This window comes from Salmo salar, chromosome ssa18 (genome assembly GCF_905237065.1).
Source record: "Salmo salar chromosome ssa18, Ssal_v3.1, whole genome shotgun sequence".
Taxonomy (NCBI): Eukaryota; Metazoa; Chordata; class Actinopteri; order Salmoniformes; family Salmonidae; genus Salmo; species Salmo salar.
In genome coordinates this window covers 77,313,035-77,333,747 of record NC_059459.1, presented here as the reverse complement: position 1 = coordinate 77,333,747, position 20,713 = coordinate 77,313,035, and the positions used below count along the sequence as shown (strand labels likewise).

Here is a 20,713-nt window from a genome sequence, read left to right as displayed (position 1 = left end):
GATCTGAAGACCTGATTGTTGTTCCTCTGTCCTGGGCTTAGTGCTTGATATGTGGGGCAGCCTGACTACATATACCTCTAGAAAATACAGAAATACTGTGACATCAATAAAAATAGTGCCAAGTAGTGCTAATCATGTTGGAGGTCAATTAAATAATCAAAATGTGTTGTTTATGCTTTACATACCAAGTGTTGTCATCGATTCCTTGTAGAGACGCCACACTGCTGCTTTTGTCACATGGGATGGCAGCAGCTTTCCACCAAAGTGTTTGTGTCCTGTGCGGCGTCCTGGTAACACTAGTGCATTATCCTCTGCGTAGTTGTTGATGAAGTTCACCACTCGCTGCAAGTCCTCATGCTTCAGGTGGAACCTTTGCTTGCTTGGGCCAGCTCTCTTTTAGATGGGAGGCATTGTCTGACCGGTGGAGGGGAGTCAGGCGTGTTCTACTGATGCTGAAAGACACATTATTATACAATAGATGGCCATAATCACCATCAGACACCTGGCTAACTTGATGGGTCGTCATGTTTAAACAGACAGGACAACCAGTCCTAAACAGCTAGCTAGCTAACAGCTACATGTTTAAACAGAGACAGGACAACCAGTCCTAAACAGCTAGCTAACTAACAGCACCATGTTTAAACAGACAGGACAACCAGTCCTAAACAGCTAGCTAACTAACAGCACCATGTTTAAACAGACAGGACAACCAGTCCTAAACAGCTAGCTAGCTAGCTAACAGCTACATGTTTAAACAGAGACAGGACAACCAGTCCTAAACAGCTAGCTAACAGCTACATGTTTAAACAGTGACAGGACAACCAGTCCTAAACAGCTAGCTAACAGCTACATGTTTAAACAGAGACAGGACAACCAGTCCTAAACAGTTAGCTAGCTAACAGCTACATGTTTAAACAGACAGGACAACCAGTCCTAAACAGCTAGCTAAACATTGAACCATAAATCCCAATTCATAGAGTACTAGCAAATACATACCAATTGTCATAGCTAGCTTAAGTTAACCAAATAGGTTCAATGTTAGCTAGTTAGCTAGCTAACATTAAGCTATAGCTAGCAATGCAAAATGTCATTCTGAGATATCACTACACACAGAAAATACACCTAATGCTAGGTAGCAAGCCAGCCATCTACTGTCAGCTAGCTAACTAACAGTAAGCATTAACTTAAACTAGGCTCGTAATTTAACAACTTAATTTGTATTTACAGGTGGCAAACAAGTTTGTTATTATGGCACATGAAAGTTCAAAATGTTCCAGACGGCATTTCTGCCCAAAAAAAAAACATTTTGATAAAAAAATAAAAAATAACGTTCAAATGGCTCTCCTGTGAAGTCATGACTTGTGACATACACCTAGTTTCCTGAAACTGGTCACAAATGTATGATATCTCACTGGACTCACCTAGGGTTGGGGTCAAATCCATTTCAGGAACTAAACTGACATTCCATTTCATGATGCTCGTGGCGTTGCTTCCAGAGGCAGTTGGGAACTCGGTAGTGAGTGTTGCAACCGAGGACAGATGATTTTTTTTTACATGTTTCAGCGGTCCTGTTCTGTGAGCTTGTATGGCCTACCACTATGCGGCTGAGTCGTTGTTGCTCCAAGACGTTTCCACTTCACAATAACAGCACTTACAGTTGACCGGGGCAGCAGGGCAGAAATTTGACGAACCTTCTTGTTGGAAAGGTGGCGTCCTATGACGGTGCCACTTGGAAAGTCACGGAGCTCTTCAGTGAGACAAACACTGTCAGTAGAATGGCCTATGAAGATTGCATGGCTGTGTGCTCAATTTTATACACTTGTCAGCAACGGGTGTGGCCGAAATAGCCAAATCCATTCATTTGAAAGGGGTGTCCACATACGTGTGTGTGTGTGTGTGTGTGTGTGTGTGCCTCAATCTATCCCTGTGTCCCACAATCCATTCCCCTTTCCCTCCATCCCTCTAGGCTGTGTTAGGATACTGTTCCCCAGGTCTGGTGTCTCCAGACTGGTTGTCCTGTCTCTTTCCTCCTCCCTGGCTCTGCTGCTACTCTACAGGTGGGTGATACGACACACTGTCAGACAGATATAATGTAAATCATGACTTCCTGATAATTTCTGCTTCTTTTTCTGCTTCTTCAGCTCTCTGATGGGTCCCCAGAGCCCCAATGCGCTGCACCAGGTCTTCCTCCATTTCAGACATGTCCGCTCCTACCCCCTCCTCAGACGGCCTCGCTGCTGCCTCCTCCACCCCCCCAACGCCAAACTCAATCCTGGACCCATTCACCCCAGACCCAACCCCTGGTCCCTCTACCCTGGCTCCAACCACGACCTTGAAGCCAGCCCCATCCTTCTGCTCCTAGCAATCAAGTCCCACCCTGCCAACTCTGACCGTCGGGCTGCCATACGAGCCACCTGGGGCGGTGAGAGGGAGTGGAGAGGCCAGGGGGTGAGGAGGGTGTTTCTACTGGGCCTGGGGAGAGACAGGGGGGAGGAAGGGGGCGACCCGGAGGTGGGGGAGGAGAGTGAGAGATACGGGGACATCCTCCAGTGGGGGTTCAGAGAATCATTTTACAATGTGACTCTGAAAGAGGTTCTGTTCTGGAACTGGTTCCACCAGGAGTGTTCTACAACCGTTCTCTATATTCTAAAGGGGGACGATGATGTTTACGTGGATGTGGAGAGAGTGGTGGGGTTCCTACAGAACAGGGAGAGAGGGATGAGGAGAGGAGAAGAGGGAGAGATGGAGATAGGGGAAGAGACATTGATAAGGGGAGGGAGAGGGATGAAGAGGGGGACTGAGATGAAGAGAGTGATAGGACCAGGGGCAGGGAGAGAGCGAGGAACAGAGGGAGGGGCAGGGAGAGAGCGAGGAACAGAGGGAGGGGCAGGGAGAGAGCGAGGAACAGAGCGAGGGGCAGGGAGAGAGCGAGGAACAGAGCGAGGGGCAGGGAGAGAGCGAGGGGCAGGGAGAGAGAGAGGGGCAGAGCGAGGGGCAGGGAGAGAGAGAGGAACAGAGGGAGGGGCAGGGAGAGAGAGAGGAACAGAGGGAGGGGCAGGGAGAGAGAGAGGGGCAGGGTCTCCCCAGCCTCTATACATGGGACGTATCTTTGTGGAAACCTACCCTGTGCGTATATGGTGGAACAAGTACTACGTCCCCTACTCCTTGTACTCTGGCCCCTACCCCCCCTACGCTGGGGGCGGGGGCTACCTCCTCTCCAGAGATGCCCTCTCTCTCCTCCTCCACGCCTCCACCAGGGTGCCTCTCTTCCCCATCGACGATGCTTACGTCGGCATGGTCGCACAGGTGAGTTCATTGGTTGATTGGATGAGTTTTATACTGCTCACCATCGCATGCAAAATGTTATTTCAATAATATTTGGTCATTTAGAAATATACAGGTAGACGCAGTCATTCCTTGAGCCAATCATTTTAATTGTTATCTTTTATTTAACTAGGCAAGTCAGTTAACAAATTCTTATTTCACAATGACAACCCACTGTTCCTAGGCTAACTGCCTTGTTCAGGGGCAGAATGACAGATTTGATCGGGGATTTGATCTTGCAACATCTCGGTTAATAGTCCAATGCTCTAACCCCCACCCCCCCCCCCAGGCAGCTAACCTACCAGCCAGACACCATCCTGGCTTCATGCCTGTGGAGTACTCTCCCTCCCGCCACCCCTGTCACTACCTCAACAGGTAAAAGTACTCTTTCATTTCCATGTCTATCAAACACCTAAACGGCAACAAGTAGCTGAGCTCTGTCAGGCGCGCCAGAATGTGTAAGGACCAGTGTGTTATGTTTCTGGCTGTACGGGATGTGTACAATATACAGTACCAGTCAAAAGTTTGGACACCTACTCATTCAAGGGTTTTTCTTTATTTTTACTATTTTATGCATTGTAGAATAATAGTGAAGACAAACTATGAAATAACAAATGGAATCATGTAGTAACTGAACTTTTGACTGGTACTGTATATGACATAGGTCACGTGCAATCTATGTATTATGTCCAGCGTGTAATGTACAATGTCTATTTTGCATACAGCAGTACTTTTAGAGTTCCAAAATTCCCGGTACTGTATAAGGAATCCTGGTTAGAAGATTCCTGGCATTATGAGAGAATAAGAAGAAAATCCAAGAATCCTACAACCAGGATTTTTTGGAAAACCAGGGAATTTGGGGAAAGTTATAAGTATTTTGCAACCCTAAGACCATTATCTTGTCACTACCACAGTATCATGGTCCTCCACAAGCTGCTACCCACAGACCTGCTTCATCTCTGGAGCTTCCACCAGACCCAGGTGCACTCCTGTAATGACTCTGCCCAGGATGGGCTCACCTTGGCCAGAGCAAACTCCCCTGGTTAGGATTGGAGGGAAAGCTGATCCTAGATCTGTACCTAGGGCAGGGGTATTTTGCTCTGCGGGACACAGTTGGTCTTCACTGAGGTTCGCATTGAGAATTTGCCCAAAGTAGACCATCTGTTTTTGGAATGTACTAGAACAGGTACTTCCAGTCCTCCAGGGCCTGATTGGTGTCAGTTTTGCCCCAGCTAACACACCTGACTCCAATAATCACCAAATGTATTTGCTTTAACTAGGCAAGACAGTTAAGAACAAATTCTTATGTACAATGACGGCCTAGGAACAGTGGGTTAACTGCCTTGTTCAGGGGCAGAACGACAGATTTTTACCTTGTCAGCTCAGGGATTCGATCTTGCAACCTTCCGGTTACTAGTCCAACGCTCTAACCACTAGGCTACCTGCCACCACTACACTATGCTGCCGCCCTAATCATGATCTTCAGTTTAGAATGCAATTTGATTAATTAGCGTTTGCTAAGGTTGGCGAAAAAGTGTGACGTCAATCAGGCCCTTGAGGACTGGAGTTGCCCACCTCTAGCAAGCTGCTGGACAGACTGAAGAGACTATAAATGTAGGTTCATTATCATGTTTATCCCCTGACGCAGGGGAACCTGGAGTGAGATCTTAGATGTTTGGTCCGACAGGATTAACAGACAGTATAATTTAAAGCACTGAGCAGCGTCATGAATAACCTCAGGGATCTTTTACTGTGGATTATTTTGAGATTTTTAGTGTGAGTGTGCGTGCATGGGCACGTGCGAGTTGAGGTTCAATTACTATGAAACAAGCTATGAAATCTTTTACAATCAGTTTCTCAGAGATCAGATCTGTATCAGATATGCCAAAAAAAACTGATGTGAGTCACTTCTGACTGCCTGTCTAAACATGGCTTTTGTATACGTGTTTTATACCCAGTGTGTGTTTCTCTACAGTTTACTGGTGTTTTACCTCATGTTCTATGTCACAGCTCTTGTGAATTTAAAGTGTTTTTCAATGTGATCTAAAAATCTAACTGAGTAATGTTTGTAATAAATAAATACTCTCCAAGAGAACCTCGGGATGTGGGGCTGGACAATATGACCAAGATATCATTTAATGTTTTTTGTATTTCACCTTTTATTTAACCAGGTAGTCCAGTTGAGAACAAGTTCTCATTTACAACTGAGACCTGGCCAAGATGAAGCAGTTCGACACAGACAACAACACAGAGTTACTCATAAACAAACGTAGTCAATAACACAATAGAAAAATCTATGTGGAAGAGTAGGATCATATCACAACATGTTTCGTATTTGACGGTATTTTATGAACAATAAAAGTAGTAGATTTGCTTTGAGTCGTGCATGAAAGTAAGGTGGCAACACTTATTTACATAAGTATCTGCCCCCTTTCTCTACTTTTGCATATTTTTTTTGTATACTGACTGTTACAAGTAACACAACAATCACATACATATTTCACAAACAAACACCCAATGTCCCCGTGTGGGAAAAGTAATTGTCTCCTACACTAACTGGTTGGCCAGCCTTTTAACTGAAATGACTCCAACCAAACACTTCCTGTATTTGTTGATCAGTCTCACATCGCTGTGGAGGAATTTTGGCCCACTCTTCCATGTAGAAGTGCTTTAACTCAGCGACATTTCTGGGGTTTTCCAAGCATGAACTGCTCGTTTCAAGTCCTGCCAATTGGGATTAGGTCTGGGCTTTGACTAGGCCATTCCAAAACTTCAAATGTGTTACTTTTTGGCCATTTTCATGTAGACTTGATTGTGTGTTTTGGATCATTCCCCAATGGCACCCAATTCTCTATATAGTGCACTACTTTTGACCAGAGAACGATGGCTGTGGTCAAAAGTAATGCACTAAAATAGGGAATAGTGTGTCATTTGGGACAGAGTGATACACAGAATCATTACCTTGCCACATGACTCAGCTGCGCTTCAGCTCACAGACGGATGGCCTGACATTCTCCTGTAGAATTCTCTGATACAGAGCAGAATTCATGGTTCCTTCTATTAAGGCAAGTTGTCCAGGTCCTGAGACATCAAAGCATCCCCAAACCATCACACCACCATGCTAGACTGTTGGTATAACTTTTTGGATGAGCTTGACAATGAATAACCAAAAAACTAAACTTGCTACAGAACACCATGCAAAGGAGAAACATGTAGGCCTATTAGAGCAAGATTTGAGCGGTAGCCTAGGCTGGCTACTCATCTACAAGACATTTTGAGTGCAACATACAGCAATGCTGCATTCAACCATACCAGTGATCCATGCAGTGCAAAAAAAGGAAGAACATGCTTTAAGTTTATTGTGACGTTTTTGTTATTTGCAGTGACTTAATACAGAATTAATAAAAACATTATTTAGCGTCATACCCAAGAAGACTTGAGGCTGTAATCGCTGCTTCAACAAAGTACTGAGTAAAGGGTCTGAATTCTTATGTAAATGTGATATTTCAGGGGTTTTTTTAAATAATTTTGCAAACATTTCTAAAAAGCTGTCTTTGCTTTGTCATTATGAGGTATTGTGTGTAGATTGACGGGGGGGGGGGGACAATTGAATCAATTTTAGAATAAGGCTGTAACGTAACAAAATGTGGAAAAAGTCAAGGTGTCTGAATACTTTCCGAAAGCACTGTAGCTCTGAATCTTCACTTTTATCCAATGTTAAAAACACAATTTAAAAATGTTGATACGCAAGATTGAGCCGGTCAGTCACAAATAACGCAACTGCCTGTCTGTAAAGAAAAGGGCTGTACATTAATCCCGCTATGTCTCTGTCTACTCACTTCATTTCACCCAATCACTTTTGCTCGCATGTTTTCGGGTCTGATCATTTCGATTTCTGCTGCCTGTTACTATGACAAATCACACGGTGAGGATGTTCGCTATCAAGCTATCAATGTGCATAATATCTATCAAGGAGGGAAGGAGAGGGTAGGGTAAAAAGATTAAACACAGCTTTTTCTTGCAGTGAGAACTTGCAGGGAGGTATTTTGCCAATATCTATTCGCGCATATTAAAATATCTTATCAGATCACGAGTAGAATCCGATCTGACTATCAACTCAATTTATGGATATGATTAGGACAAGGAGCATGACCATGTCAGCACACCACTACCAGATACACCTGTCTAAATTGATGGGTCATGTGAAAGAAATGCTATGACAAACCCCCCCCCCCCCAAAAAAAAGACAATTTGAAAATGTTTAATATCTGAAAATGTAGCTAGACTCTTACCCGTATATACTGTACATAGATGAAGGCTTCACGGCAGCGTGTCGTTTCCGTCTGTAGCTAGCTACAGCTTGTTTGGCCCATTGTTGTGTTAGGTCACTCTGGTTCACACTGACCTTGTGCAGAAAGTAGTCCATCACAACTTTTGCCCAATAATCTTTGTCGATAACGTCTGCTAAATTCTGGCCAGCAATGTTGTTGAGCGCAGTAGCAACACGTTTTGCAGATCTCTATGGCTAACGTTATATCTTTCCAAAAACCTGCGGTAGCAAGGACTATCTACACATACTGAGCAGCTCATTTTCTTGACCAGGGGTGGACAACTTCAGTCCTCAAGGGCATGATTAGTGTCCCATTTTTTTCTTAGCAACACAGCTGATTAATCAAATTGTATTCTAAACTGAAGATCATGATTAGGTGATTATTGGAGTCAGGTGTGTTAGCTGGGTCTGGGGCAAAACTGTAACACCAATCAGGTCCTCGAGGACTGGGATTGCCCACCCTGTTATAGACAGAAGTGTGTTACATGGCAGACCAATCCGAACTCATCTCTCGGCATGTTCAGCCCATCCATTATCTCAGCCAATCATGGCTAGCGGAAGGGCTAAACCGACTAGGCTTGTCATTTATCAATTGTATTTACAGATGGCATACAAGTTTCTTTTAAGGCACATGAAAGTTCACATGTTCCAGAAGGAATTTCTGCTTTTAAAAAAACGCATTCTAATAAAAACATTTTTTATAAACGTTCAAATGCCTCTTTTGTGAAATAGCAACGTGTGACATACATCACATACGTGGTGCCGGTGTAGTACGATTCGATCTTAGTCCTGTATTGACGCTTTGCCTCCTGTACTCCCTTGTTCACCCACGACTGCACAGCCAGGCACGACTCCAACACCATCATTAAGTTTGCTGATGACACAACAGTGGTAGTGGCCTGATCACCGACAACGACGAGACAGCCTATAGGGAGGAGGTCAGAGACCTGGCCGTGTGGTGCCAGGACAACAACCTCTCCCTTTTTTCCCTCATCAATCCAACAAAATGTGGAATAAGTCAAGGGGTCTGAATACTTTCCGAATGCACTGCATATCTTGTTCATTTATACCTGGTTAATTTATACCTGGTTCATTTATACCTTGTAAATGTAAACCTGGTTCTAACAAGCATCCTTTGTCCTGATTGTGCCCACATGTTAAGACAGTTGTAGACTTTTAAAATACCTATTGTGATCAGATCTGTCTGATCACCTCCACAGGTAGTCAGATAATCATCATTATCCTCTAAAAAATTATTGACAAGTGGCACTGCTGACTTATGGCGTCAATAACATGTAGGCACAATCAGAATGTGGACAACATCAAGAGACAGGACGCATGTTAGCTCCAGGTGTAAAACGTGGCTTATGCTGCCAACCTGAACAATGCATAATAAAGCCAGCTAGGGACAGCTTAGTTCAACTCGTGTCCTTTGTAGGCCTATACAGTTTACAGAGCAATACGGTTCCCTCCAGGGGATGGGAGGAACACACACAGTTTGTCAGAACAAGGGGTCAGGGGTAGAGGGGTCAGTCAGAGGTTAGGATTGAGGGGTTGATCAGAGATCAGGGGTTAGAGTTCAGGGGTCGTCTCTACTCACAGTGGACCCTTGAATTGAATTGAAGTGAATTGAGAGAGAGAGAGAGAGACACTCCTGAGTTCTTCTGAAAAAAAATATAGAATTAGATTTGGATAAATGTAGATAAACTTGCATTGTTTCACAAGGACTCATACAGGATACAAACCTGAACATCAAAACCTTCAATCCACATCACAATTCCACACCTAAAACCTTGATTTAAGACAAAATTACCAGAGTGGACTATTACTCCCAAGGACTATAAAGAAAAAAAACTTCTAACAAACCAAAACCTGCAGAAGAAACACAGTGGAACCTGGAAACACCATCCAACACAACACTGAGTAAAGTTCAGTCTGAACCTACTTCTGAAGGCTAAAAGTACAATACAATAATCTCTAGGGAATGTTGTTATATAAAGCTTAATAAATAAGGCTACAAAGTACCAAGCTGCTAGGACAGAATTGACTTGATCAATTAGCACTTAAGTGTGAAGTGAGAGGTGTGAAAACTCTTGGGCCTAACAATGGCAGGAGAGTTCCACAGCCCCCCACCCACATGTAGAGGCCTTTGAAGCCTCCATGGTTTATCCCAGTCCAGAGGTTATTAGCAGAGGTGGGACCAAGTCATTGTTTTACAAGTCACAAGTAGGTCTCAAGTCTTAGCACTCAAGTCCCAAGTCAAGACAGGCAAGTCCGAGTCAAGTCTCAAGTCCTAAACTTTGAGTTTCGAGTCCTAAACAAGTCATAATGTGGTCTTCACCAAATGTAATACCATTTCATATTTTTAACAAGAGTAAGAGTTAGTATATTAAATCATGAATGCTTTTAAAAATATAGATATTTATTACTTTCCAAATAAACTTTATATTTCCATGGAAATACATGGGTAGCAATGAGAAAGACACATCAATATGAGAACAAAAACAAAATATTCTAGTGCTCTCTCTCTCCCTCTCCAGATATACTCTAGACATCTAAAACAATCCTGCCATAAAGTTACAATCATTTATTAAAAGGTACATCAAAACAACTGATACTGAACTTCAAGTAGGCCCACAATTTGAACACTGGCCTGAATGTCTGAGAATGTCTCCTCCGTCTGTAACTTTCTTCCTGCATGTTTTGTAAGTTGCAATCCGTTTTTTGTTGACTACAGTGTAGTCTTTATATGCAAAAAATAATAATTTTGGGTATCATCTTTCCAAGGGCTCCATCTGAATTCACCCGCCGACGTTCCTCTGCACTGCCACGAGCTACTTTTTCTTTCTCCGCTGGCACAATTTGATTGGCTGTTGTCTGATTCAAACTGTAATCCGTTAAATGAAGAGTTGATGCGCTGCACACTTTTTAATAGCATTATTTTTCATATCTGGGCTTGGGAGGAGGGTATCAAGTCAGGTCGAGTCAAAAGGCTCAAGTCCAAGTCAAGTCACGAGTCATTGGTGTTAAAGTCAAAGTAGAGTTGCAAGTCATCATATTTGTGACTCAGGTCTGACTCGAGTCCAAGTCATGTGACTCGAGTCCACACCTCTGGTTATTAGAATACAGAACCCCATGGATATTAGGAATAACACCGCAAGGAATAAGTACAAAAAAAATATCCTTAAGGACAATCCAGAGACACTATTTGCTGACTGCTACAAAGACGGGAATGTAAGCAACTTCATTTATTGTAGCGAAACTTAAATTAGTTTCACCTCATTTCTATCAGCATGTTAAATCTGCAACCAGAGGGGAAAAAAATTTCTAGACCACCTTTACTCCTCACACAGAGACGTGTACAAAGCTCTCCCTCGCCCTCCATTTGGCAAATCTGACCATAACTCTATCCTCCTGAATCCTGCTTACAAGAAAAAATTAAAGCAGGAAGCACCAGTGACTCGGTCTCTAAAATAGTGGTCAGATGAAGCAGATGCTAAACTACAGGACTGTTTTGCTATCACAAACTGGAATATGTTCCGGGATTCTTCCGATGGCACTGAGGAGTACACTACATCAGTCACTGGCTTGATCAATATGTGCATTGAGGACGTCGTCCCCACAGTGACTGTACGTACATACCCCAACCAGAAGCCATGGATTACAGGCAACATTTGCACTGAACTAAAGGTTAGAGCTGCCGTTTTCAAGGAGCGGGATTCTAACCCGGAAGCTTATAAGAAATCCCGCTATGCCCTCCGACGAACCATCAAACAGGCAAAGCGTCAATACAGGGCTAAGATCAAATCGCACTACACCGGCTCCAATGCGCGTCGGATGTGGCAGGGCCTGCAAACTATTACAGACTACAAAGTGAAGCACAGCCGAGAGCTGCACAGTGATACAAGCCTACCAGACGAGCTAAATAACTTCTATGCTCGCTTCGAGGCAAGTAAAACTGAAACATGCATGAGAGCATCAGCTGTTCCAGATGACTGTGTGATCACGCTCTCCGCAGCCAATGTGAGTAAGACCTTTAAACAGGTCAACATTCACAAGGCCGCAGGGCCAGACGCATTACCAGGACTTCTACTCCGAGCATTCGCTGACCAACTGGCAAGTGTCTTCACTGACAGTTTCAACCTCTCCATGTCTGAGTCTGTAATACCAACATGTTTTAATCAGACCACCATAGTCCCTATGCCCAAGAACACTAAGATAACCTGCCTAAATGACTACCGACCCATAGCACTCATGTCTGTAGCCATGATGAAGTGCTTTGAAAGGCTGGTCATGGCTCACATAAACAGCATCCTCCCGGACACACTAGACCCACTTCAATTCGCATACCGCCCCAACAGATCCACAGATGACACAATTTCAATCGCCCCCACACTGCCCTTTCTCACCTGTACAAAAGGAACACCTATGTGAGAATGCTGTTGATTGACTACAGCTCAGCGTTCAACACCATAGTGCCCACAAAGCTCATCACTAACCTAAGGGCCCTGGGACTAAACACCTCCCTCTGCAACTGGATCCTGGATCCTGCACTTCCTGATGGGCCACCCCCAGGTGGTAAGGGTAGGGAACAACACATCTGCCACGCTGATCCTCAACACTAGGGCCCCTCAGAGGTGCGTGCTTAGTCCCCTCCTAAACTCCCTGTTCACCCACAACTGCATGGCCAAGCACGACTCTAACACCATCATTAAGTTGTAGGTCTGATCACCAACAATGATAAGACAGCCTATAGGGAGGAGGTCAGAGACCTAGTCGTGTGGTGCCAGGATAACAACCTCTCCCTCAATGTGAGCAAGACAAAGGAGCTACAGGAAAAGGAGGGCCGAACAGGCCCCCATTAACATCGACGGGGCTGTAGTGGAGCTGGTCAAGAGTTTCAAGTTCCTTGGTGTCCACATCACCAACAAACTATCATGGCCCAAACACACCAAGACAGTTGTGAAGAGGGCATGACAACACCTATTCCCCTTCAGGAGACTGAAAAGATTTGGCATGGGTCTCCAGATCCTCAAAAAGTTCTACAGCTGTACCATCGAGAGCATCTTGACCGGTTGCATCACAGCCTGGTCAGGATGCTCTCGATGCTACAGCTGTAGAACTTTTTGAGGATCTGGAGACCCATGCCGTGTGGCTCAGTTGGTAGAGCATGGTGTTTGCAACGCCAGGGTTGTGGGTTCGATTCCCACGGGGGACCAGTACGGAGAAAAAATGTATGAAATGTATGCATTCACTACTGTAAGTCGCTCTGGATAAGAGTGTCTGCTAAATGACTAAAAATGTAATACCAAATCTTTTCAGGCTCCTGAAGGGGAAAAGGTTTTGTTGTTGCATCACCGCCTGGTCTGGCAACTGTTCGGCATCTGACTGCAAGGCACTACAGAGGGTAGTGCGTACGGCCCAGTACATCCCTGTGGCCAAGCTTGCTGCCATCCAGGACCTATACTGTGCAGTGCCAGAGGAAGGCCCAAAAAAATTGTCAAAGACTGCAGTCACCCAAGTCAAAGACTGTTCTCTCTGCTACCACACTGCAAGCGGTAGCAGAGCGCCGAGTCTAGGTCCAAAAGGCTCCCTAATAGCTTCTACCCCCAAGCCGTAAGACTGCTGAACAATTAATCAAATGGCCACCCGGGCTATTGACATTGTTTTGTTCTACATTTTGAATGTTGCAGTGGTATAGGACCAATACCATGTGAGTAGCCTACTAAAAGAAGTAGGCAAACTTTCACTCTATCATTCATTTGCCCAGTCGCTAAGATGGCTACTGTTAAAGTGATTTCAATATTAAAACGACAGCCTACTTTTTCACCCTTCCCTGCTCTCTTGCTATAACGTGTGAGTTGTTCTCTGAATGGGTATTTGCTCTTTTTTTTGCGGCAGATTTTAATTGGCTACTGTCATGTAGGACACGTCACATCAGCTATGAATATAGAATATGCAACTTAGTTTGATTTAGTTTGCTTTTCTGAAACTCTCCCACAGAAAATATTGTGCACCTGGAGAAGTGGCGGCTTGGCTTACTGTAGGTTACGCTCATTGCGTGGTGTCACAAATTCAACAGAAATGTAGCCTGTAGTCCTAATTATTGAAGTTCAAGCTTTGAAGCCCTGTAAAAATCTTTGATAGCCTAGTGGTGCTAATCCTGTGTTGGTAGAGGCACAAATTGTGTGTAGGCCTATTGCAGCTATGGCTGCGTTTCAGATACACTTGTATGTCTTAGTGGGATGCATACCATTCTGGTGTTATTATATAAAACAATGGTTGTCAATGTGTACGGCTACATTTCAGATAAATGTTTGTACAACAGTAGGACCAATCTACGTTGTTTTACTAGGGCTCTAAAGCAATACTAGTTGTGCCCCCCCCCCCATAGATATAAAATGCCCCTCAGGCATGTCATCCTGGATCCGGGCCTGGTCCAATAGACAGGCATGTCATCCTGGAACCGGGCCTGGTCCAATAGACAGGCATGTCACCCTGGATCCGGGCCTGGTCCAATAGACAGGCATGTCACCCTGGATCCGGGCCTGGTCCAATAGACAGGCATGTCACCCTGGATCCGGGCCTGGTCCAATAGACAGGCATGTCATCCTGGAACCAGGCCTGGTCCAATAGACCGGCATGTCATCCTGGATCCGGGTCTGGTCCAATAGACTACGTAAGAAAAGCCTCCTCTCAGAAACATTTGGAAAGGGCCGGGGTTTAGAACATAATCACACGTGGCCAAACACTGTGCTTTGAACTAGGTAGTTTGTCCTCTGATTGGATGACGGGGGATCTAATCACAGGCAAGTTCGTTTTTTGAAAAATGCCCCTCATTACAGAGGTAGGCTCAAACCTTTTTAATGATGAGGAATGCCAGACTGATATGTTAATTGAAATAGAATTTTGGTTCCATTACGCTAATAGATTCCTGCCTATGAGGCAATCCCTCATCTGCAAATATAGCACAGAGCAAGTCATACAATTAGAGGCTATGGTGATTTTTCAGTAGCATATTGTGAAATAATAATGTAACATAACAGAATCATTAATAGATTTAAAGGAAACTGTAACCACACCTGTATAGCATAAGAAAAGCCAATATACAAAAGAAATAGACACACATTGTAATACAGATGCATGCCTGGATAAGAAATGTCATAATCTATATAATGAATGTACTTGTGACTGCAGCCTGGTAGAGGCCCCTATTATTTTTTTAACCAAATTGTCACAGTTATGCCACCAATATAAATTATTTGTAGAGGCGGGAAAAAGCCCACCTCAAAGAAGAACTTAGGGTGGGAAAACAATAGTGGTGCGAAGCCAAAAAGAGTTGATCATTAACATAAAGAGGAGTGGCCATGTATGTGATGTAAGGATGAAAACTGTATAAAAGGAGTGTGCCGAGACTGGGAAGACAGTTGATCCATGGACCAGCTTGGCTTGTTACTTTGTAATAAAGTCTACCTTGAATTCACAAGTTCTGGTATCTGAGAAATATTATTGGACCAATATTTCTACAAGGCCTGCACAGGCATTTATTTTGAGCCCGAGCCCTACCCATGGCTTCGACGTTGAGGCCCTATTCCCTTGCTTCTGCCAAATTAGCTGCTCCTCTGTCACTCGCTCCCTATGCACTCATGGCGCTCTGAGTCTGTGAGTTTCCATAGCAACGGCTCCGCTTGGGCTGCTCTGCTCAATGAAGAGACATGAGAGAGCAGTTAGCTGTTAGCCACGTTTCGTCACTCTAAACTCCAACAAATCTCAAGGAACATGATTATTTTCTCTCAATCAATCAATCAAATGTATTTATATTGCCATTTTTAATCAGCTGATGTCACAAAGCGCTTATATAGAATCCCAGCCTAAAACTCCAGATCGTTCTTCAAGATGTTCAAATGCTCATAGATAACCAGCCAGATCGTTCTTCAAGATGTTCAAATGTTCACAGATGACCAGCAGCATCAAATAATAATCACAGTGGTTGTAGAGGGTGCAACAGGCACCAGTAAATGTCAGTTGGCTTTTCATAGCTTTTCATAGTGTAAACACATTTGTGCACAACATTTAAGAGAAATAAGCTGTTTGTGCATATAGAACATTTCTGGGATCTTTTATTTCAGCTCATGAAACATGGGACCAATACTTTACATGTTGTGTTTATGTTTTTGTTCAGTTTTAGTTGTAGTGTTGTCCAATCAAATGAGTATTGATGTTCCTCTTCCTTTTGTTTCCAGAGTTTAAGAAAATTCAACAGTATGCAGGTAAATGCAACAGACAAATGCTCAAATGAATAAACCAACAACATTTATTACATACCATATGTATATTGAGATGGTAACATTTTACATGAAATACATTTGACATCATATATATTTCCTCCACAGTGGGTGTGTCCCTGGACCCTGATACAGCGCATCCCAACCTCATCCTGTCTGAAGATGGAAAACTAGTGAGACATGGAAAAACCCAACAGAATCTCACTGACAACCCAGAGAGGTTTAAATATACTACCTGTGTCCTGGGAAGAGGGCATTTTCCTCAGAGAAATTCTAATATGAGGTGCAGGTGAAAGGGAAGATTGTGGAATTTAGGAGTGGCCAGAGAGTCCATCAAGAGAAAGGAGAAGATTACACTAGGTTTGGATACTATGATTCTGAGGAATGGCGAGTAGAGGGCAGTTGTTGACAAATATTTCCCCCCCTCTCTCTGAGTCAGAAGCCCCAGAAGCTGGGGGTGTTTGTGGATTATGAGGAGGGTCTGGTCTCCTTCTATGATGTGGAGGCCAGGTCTCTGATCTACTCCTTCACCGGTCAGACCTTCACAGAGAAACTCTATCCATACTTCAATCCAGGACATAATGATGGTGGTAAAAACTCAGCCCCATTGGTCATCCCACCTGTCAATCAAACAGGATGAGTTTTATAGTCTGTTGGGATAGAAACTCATCAGTAATATAATAATAATAATAATAATAATAATAATAATATTAATAATAAATGATAATATAATAACTCGTTAGCTCTCAGTTAGTGAGTCATAAATAGGATATTAATGCATTTGAGTGCTTTTGAAGTCGGAACAAGTCTTCAACCAATGAGAGTTCAGCTAGATTTTAGCCAGATGGCTAAGTTAGCTTGCGTTGATAATGTGTCAAACTACAGCCAGGTATGGGTCAAACTGCTTCATTATTCGCATTATTAAGGTTGTGTACATGGTTGTGTTTTACCATCTTTTGATCGGAAAGGTGAAAAGGTCAGCGACGGAATGTCACAACTGGTAAACTCTGGAATCATCCTCCTGGTCTGGAGTCACTTGGAATACAGACTAGATCTAGTGGTTATTTATGACTCGGGAACTCTGACCTCTCAGTTTCCGATAGTATCCATGCCAACACACCAATAACGGCTGCTGATTAATGACACAGGCCCAAAAAGTATTTCTCAGATTCTATTTTGTAGTTCCTAATAAATCAAATCGAATATTATTTGTCACATTCGCTGAATACAACAGGTGTAGTAGACCTTACCGTGAAATACTTACTTACGAGCCCTTAACAGTGCAGTTTAAGAAATTGAGTTAAGAAAATATTGGCAAAATAAACATTTTAGACATTTAATCATTTTATAGTCTATTCTAAATCTGAAGGAGAGATTCACTGCTGTGGTCTGATGATGAGAGAGATGAAAGACTTCACTCAGACAGTATCTGTACAGGTGCACAGGTTAGCTTCACACTGTTAACAACCAAAACAACTGAAAAGTTGAGCCTCTCGTTTCAACTCTCTTAGTTGTTGTGGAAATGGACCCACACTACTGTTTACTTTCTGCATCTATGTCATATCGTGAGTCAAGTAAAAAAAAAAAAAGACCTTGTTGAAAGGGCAACTGCACTTCCTGGTCTCGTTCTAGATTTGGTTCATTAAGAAATGCTAGTGGCCATGACTGAATTCAAATGAGAGTTGGTTTTGCAGTGTGGTTTCATGTGGGCTTCTCGTGTGTTTGTTCAAGTGGGAAGAGTTAGCCAAATGATTTCACCAATTAGCTTCTGCCAGCCGGTGTGCGACTGTGGCAAAATTGGTTTGACATTGGATAGCCTATATCTGGAACTAGTTAGGGACTGTCAATAAATTACACAATGTAAATGAGACAATATTTTCATGGTGCACACCTTTTAGTTCTCATTAAATGCTTTCAGTATTTGTATATGAATTTCTACAACTAGCGGAATTCTAACATATTGACCCATGTTCATTGTGTTATTTACCGATGGTCCCTAACTAGTCCCATAGAGATATCCAAAGTCAACGCAAATTTACCACTCCGAATTGATGATTACTTGTGTGCTACCAGCTGTGGGCAGGATTTGAAACAAACCCTAACGTTCATTTACATTGTGTTGTGAATAAGCCTGGTCAATATGACCCGAGGACTCCTCCAGCCTCCCAACATGACTCCGGTAACACTGAAAACAATGAAGAAGCGGAAGGAGGACAGGAAGAGGCCCCAACCACAGCTAGAGAGCAGCACAACCCAGTCAAAGGGAGGAAGTGAAGGTTGCAGGTAGAATGTATGCACATATTCCTCTGCCGGAGGTTCACCTTATATGGCAACTCAAGCCCTGGGTTAGAGCCGTTGGACCAGTTTGACGGCAGGTGGGCCATGAAGCCAATGATTGTTTCCTTTGTATGTGATGACAATGTGTTACCTAACATTATGTAAACATCACATGCAAAGGAGACAATGTCACGTAATGGAGAGAATGTGTTGTGTGGCTGTAGTTAAGGAGGCTTGGGCAGAAAACATTTCTGAATAGCAATGTAAAAGATAAGAGATTGATGCATTAGAAGCTTGACGATTTTGGGGCAAGGTAAGAACAGAACTGAATTACTATTGTTAGACGCTACTGCATTGTTTTTCAAAATCAAATCAAATCTATCAGTTGTGAGGCTGTGGAATAAAAAGAGAAGTGTTACTGGTTGTCATGAACTAGTTCATTCATCTGTTGAATAAAGTGCTGAGGAGTAAAGTAGTTGGCCCGCGGCCAGACCTTATTGTGGGCTTGAGCAGGAAGCTACAGGGGAGATACAGGGTAACTGAAAACAGAACACTAAATGTCCCTGGGAGTCTAGCCTGTAACGTTTTCGTCCTCCACCCAGACGAAGTGCTGAACCCCTGTTTTCAGTTAAGAATGAATTCAGCTGAAATCCTATACCCAGGCCTTAGCGAGTATACTAGGTCACAAACAACCCATAATCAGTATTGTTAGGTTCTAATTCCCAGAGTATAAAACTCTACGGACACTATGAAAGCTTAACCAAGTTTAATTCTTCCCAGAGGATCAATACAGCTGCATTAGACAACGACATATTCACACGAGCACTGATATTTAAAGATGAGTCTCCTCCTACACATCTGAACAGCTAAAGCATCTCTGTTGCTAGACAGAACCTTAGTGATATCTGTTCTTCCTCACTTCATCTGACCTCTACCCCAAAGTGCTCACTCCTCCCCAACTCACGGCTGTTTACGGTGACTGGTACCAGACTGTGTCTCTTCTCCTCCCAGAGGATCCCTGATGGCTAACAATAACATATCCTGACATAATGTAAATGTTATACATGACCCTCTCTTCCTCAGTGACATGAATAAGTATATTTCATATTCTCAGAACCCAACAGGCAAGCAGGGATAGACCAAGAGGAGTGACCCTGTTGATAAAAACAGCTTAGGGTAGGAAGACAGGGAGGCCCCCTCACCTGGAAAGAGATTCATACCGCGGGATAATCCAGGCCTACAACGCGTGGTGGGAGTTGACCCAGCCTGTGAGGTCGAGAGAAGATCCACAGGAAAAGACTACCCATGAGTGAGTGAAATTAGTAGGTCTGTCTGGGAGGCGCCACCTCGACAGTTGTGATGCAGTCACCACCACAAGTCTCACAAAACACTGTTTTGGACGAGACTGACTTTATGACCAAAATATCGGCTGTCACATAGGCTTTTTCTAAATGAGAAATTGGTTTGAACGAGCAGTTGCTCTTTAAAATACTGTAGCAACCTTGCAATTCTTGAGCACAATTATTATTTTGATAAATGTGAAAAGTGGCATCTATTAAACATTTTATTAAATTAGTATGGCCATAGCATATTTTGATGTATTTTCTGATGTATTTTGATGTTTAATTTTGATATTATTTCCATATACATTTACTGATCACTGATTACCTACCATGAATATAATGGTTTGATTTCTAAAAGGGTCTTATTTCATTTGAATGAGGAATTCTTCTTCCTGTATCTTTTATGTTAAAACTAATGTCTGTTGAATGAATGAAGATATTTTCAATATAAGATGCTCACTAATCACCTGCTATGAATACAATGTTTTAATGTCGTACATATCCATTTTGTTTATGGAAGGTTTGTCTTACTGTATAATAGCTGTGTGTGAGCGTGAGCATGTGCGTGAGTGTGTGAGTGAGCAAGTGTGTGCGTGTATCTAGTCTGTGTGTGTGTGTCTAGTGTGTGAGTGTGTGGGTGTGTGAGTGTGTCTGTGTATCTAGTGTGTGAGTGTGTGTATCTAGTCTGTGTGTATCTAGTGTGTGAGTATCTAGTCTGTGTGTATCTAGTGTATCTAGTGTGTGAGTGTGTGTGTGTGATTGAATCTGGTTTTAGCTGTATAGGATTAACAGTCAATTTGTTAATACATTTTATTTGAGAATGTTCTTACATTCTTCTTTCTTGTTTTTGGAGAGTGTATGATTATGTAAGATGTGATTAGACAACCCTGTTTATTGATTGAGATATCAATAAACATCCGTGAGCCTTAGGCCCAAGCAATGTTTAGAAGACATTTCTAATGTTTCATCAGACCTGCTGTGTCCAATGAGGCTTATTTTAGCCACCACTAGCTAACAATCAGTAGAAGTGAATGGGGCATGTTTTTTTTTTTTAAATGGCAAAATAAATCTGTAACTAGGACTGTTAGCCAAATGATTTCACCAATTAGATAACAACCAATACAAGTAAATGTGGCATGTGACATCAAACCAAA

General features: G+C 43.0%; 1 protein-coding gene across 2 annotated transcripts; it reads left to right on the top strand.

The window, feature by feature from the left end:
- The first annotated feature begins 2,995 nt into the window (after positions 1 to 2,995).
- LOC106578060 (UDP-GlcNAc:betaGal beta-1,3-N-acetylglucosaminyltransferase 8) lies at positions 2,996 to 18,688 on the top strand. 2 transcript variants are annotated; one of them, XM_045701590.1, is made up of 4 exons: positions 2,996 to 3,306; positions 3,614 to 3,699; positions 15,898 to 15,924; positions 16,048 to 18,688. In XM_045701590.1, exons 1-3 carry the CDS (start codon positions 3,097 to 3,099, stop codon positions 15,902 to 15,904), a joined length of 303 nt encoding a protein of 100 aa, XP_045557546.1. In that variant the 5' UTR covers positions 2,996 to 3,096; the 3' UTR covers positions 15,905 to 15,924; positions 16,048 to 18,688. The 2 variants fall into 2 exon arrangements, with proteins under 2 accessions (XP_045557546.1, XP_014012103.2); XM_014156628.2 differs by lacking the exons at positions 15,898 to 15,924; positions 16,048 to 18,688 and adding an exon at positions 4,239 to 5,442 and having other exon boundaries at positions 2,999 to 3,306.
- The last annotated feature ends 2,025 nt before the right edge of the window (positions 18,689 to 20,713 follow it).

Excerpts from the sequence above, each read along its gene's own strand:
- LOC106578060 (XM_014156628.2), top strand. The coding sequence starts at position 3,097 with ATGGGACGTATCTTTGTGGAAACCTACCCTGTGCGTATATGGTGGAAC. Across the intron at positions 3,307-3,613 it reads ACGTCGGCATGGTCGCACAG|GCAGCTAACCTACCAGCCAG; the intron begins GTGAGTTCATTG and ends CCCCCCCCCCAG. Across the intron at positions 3,700-4,238 it reads CCCTGTCACTACCTCAACAG|TATCATGGTCCTCCACAAGC; the intron begins GTAAAAGTACTC and ends TCACTACCACAG.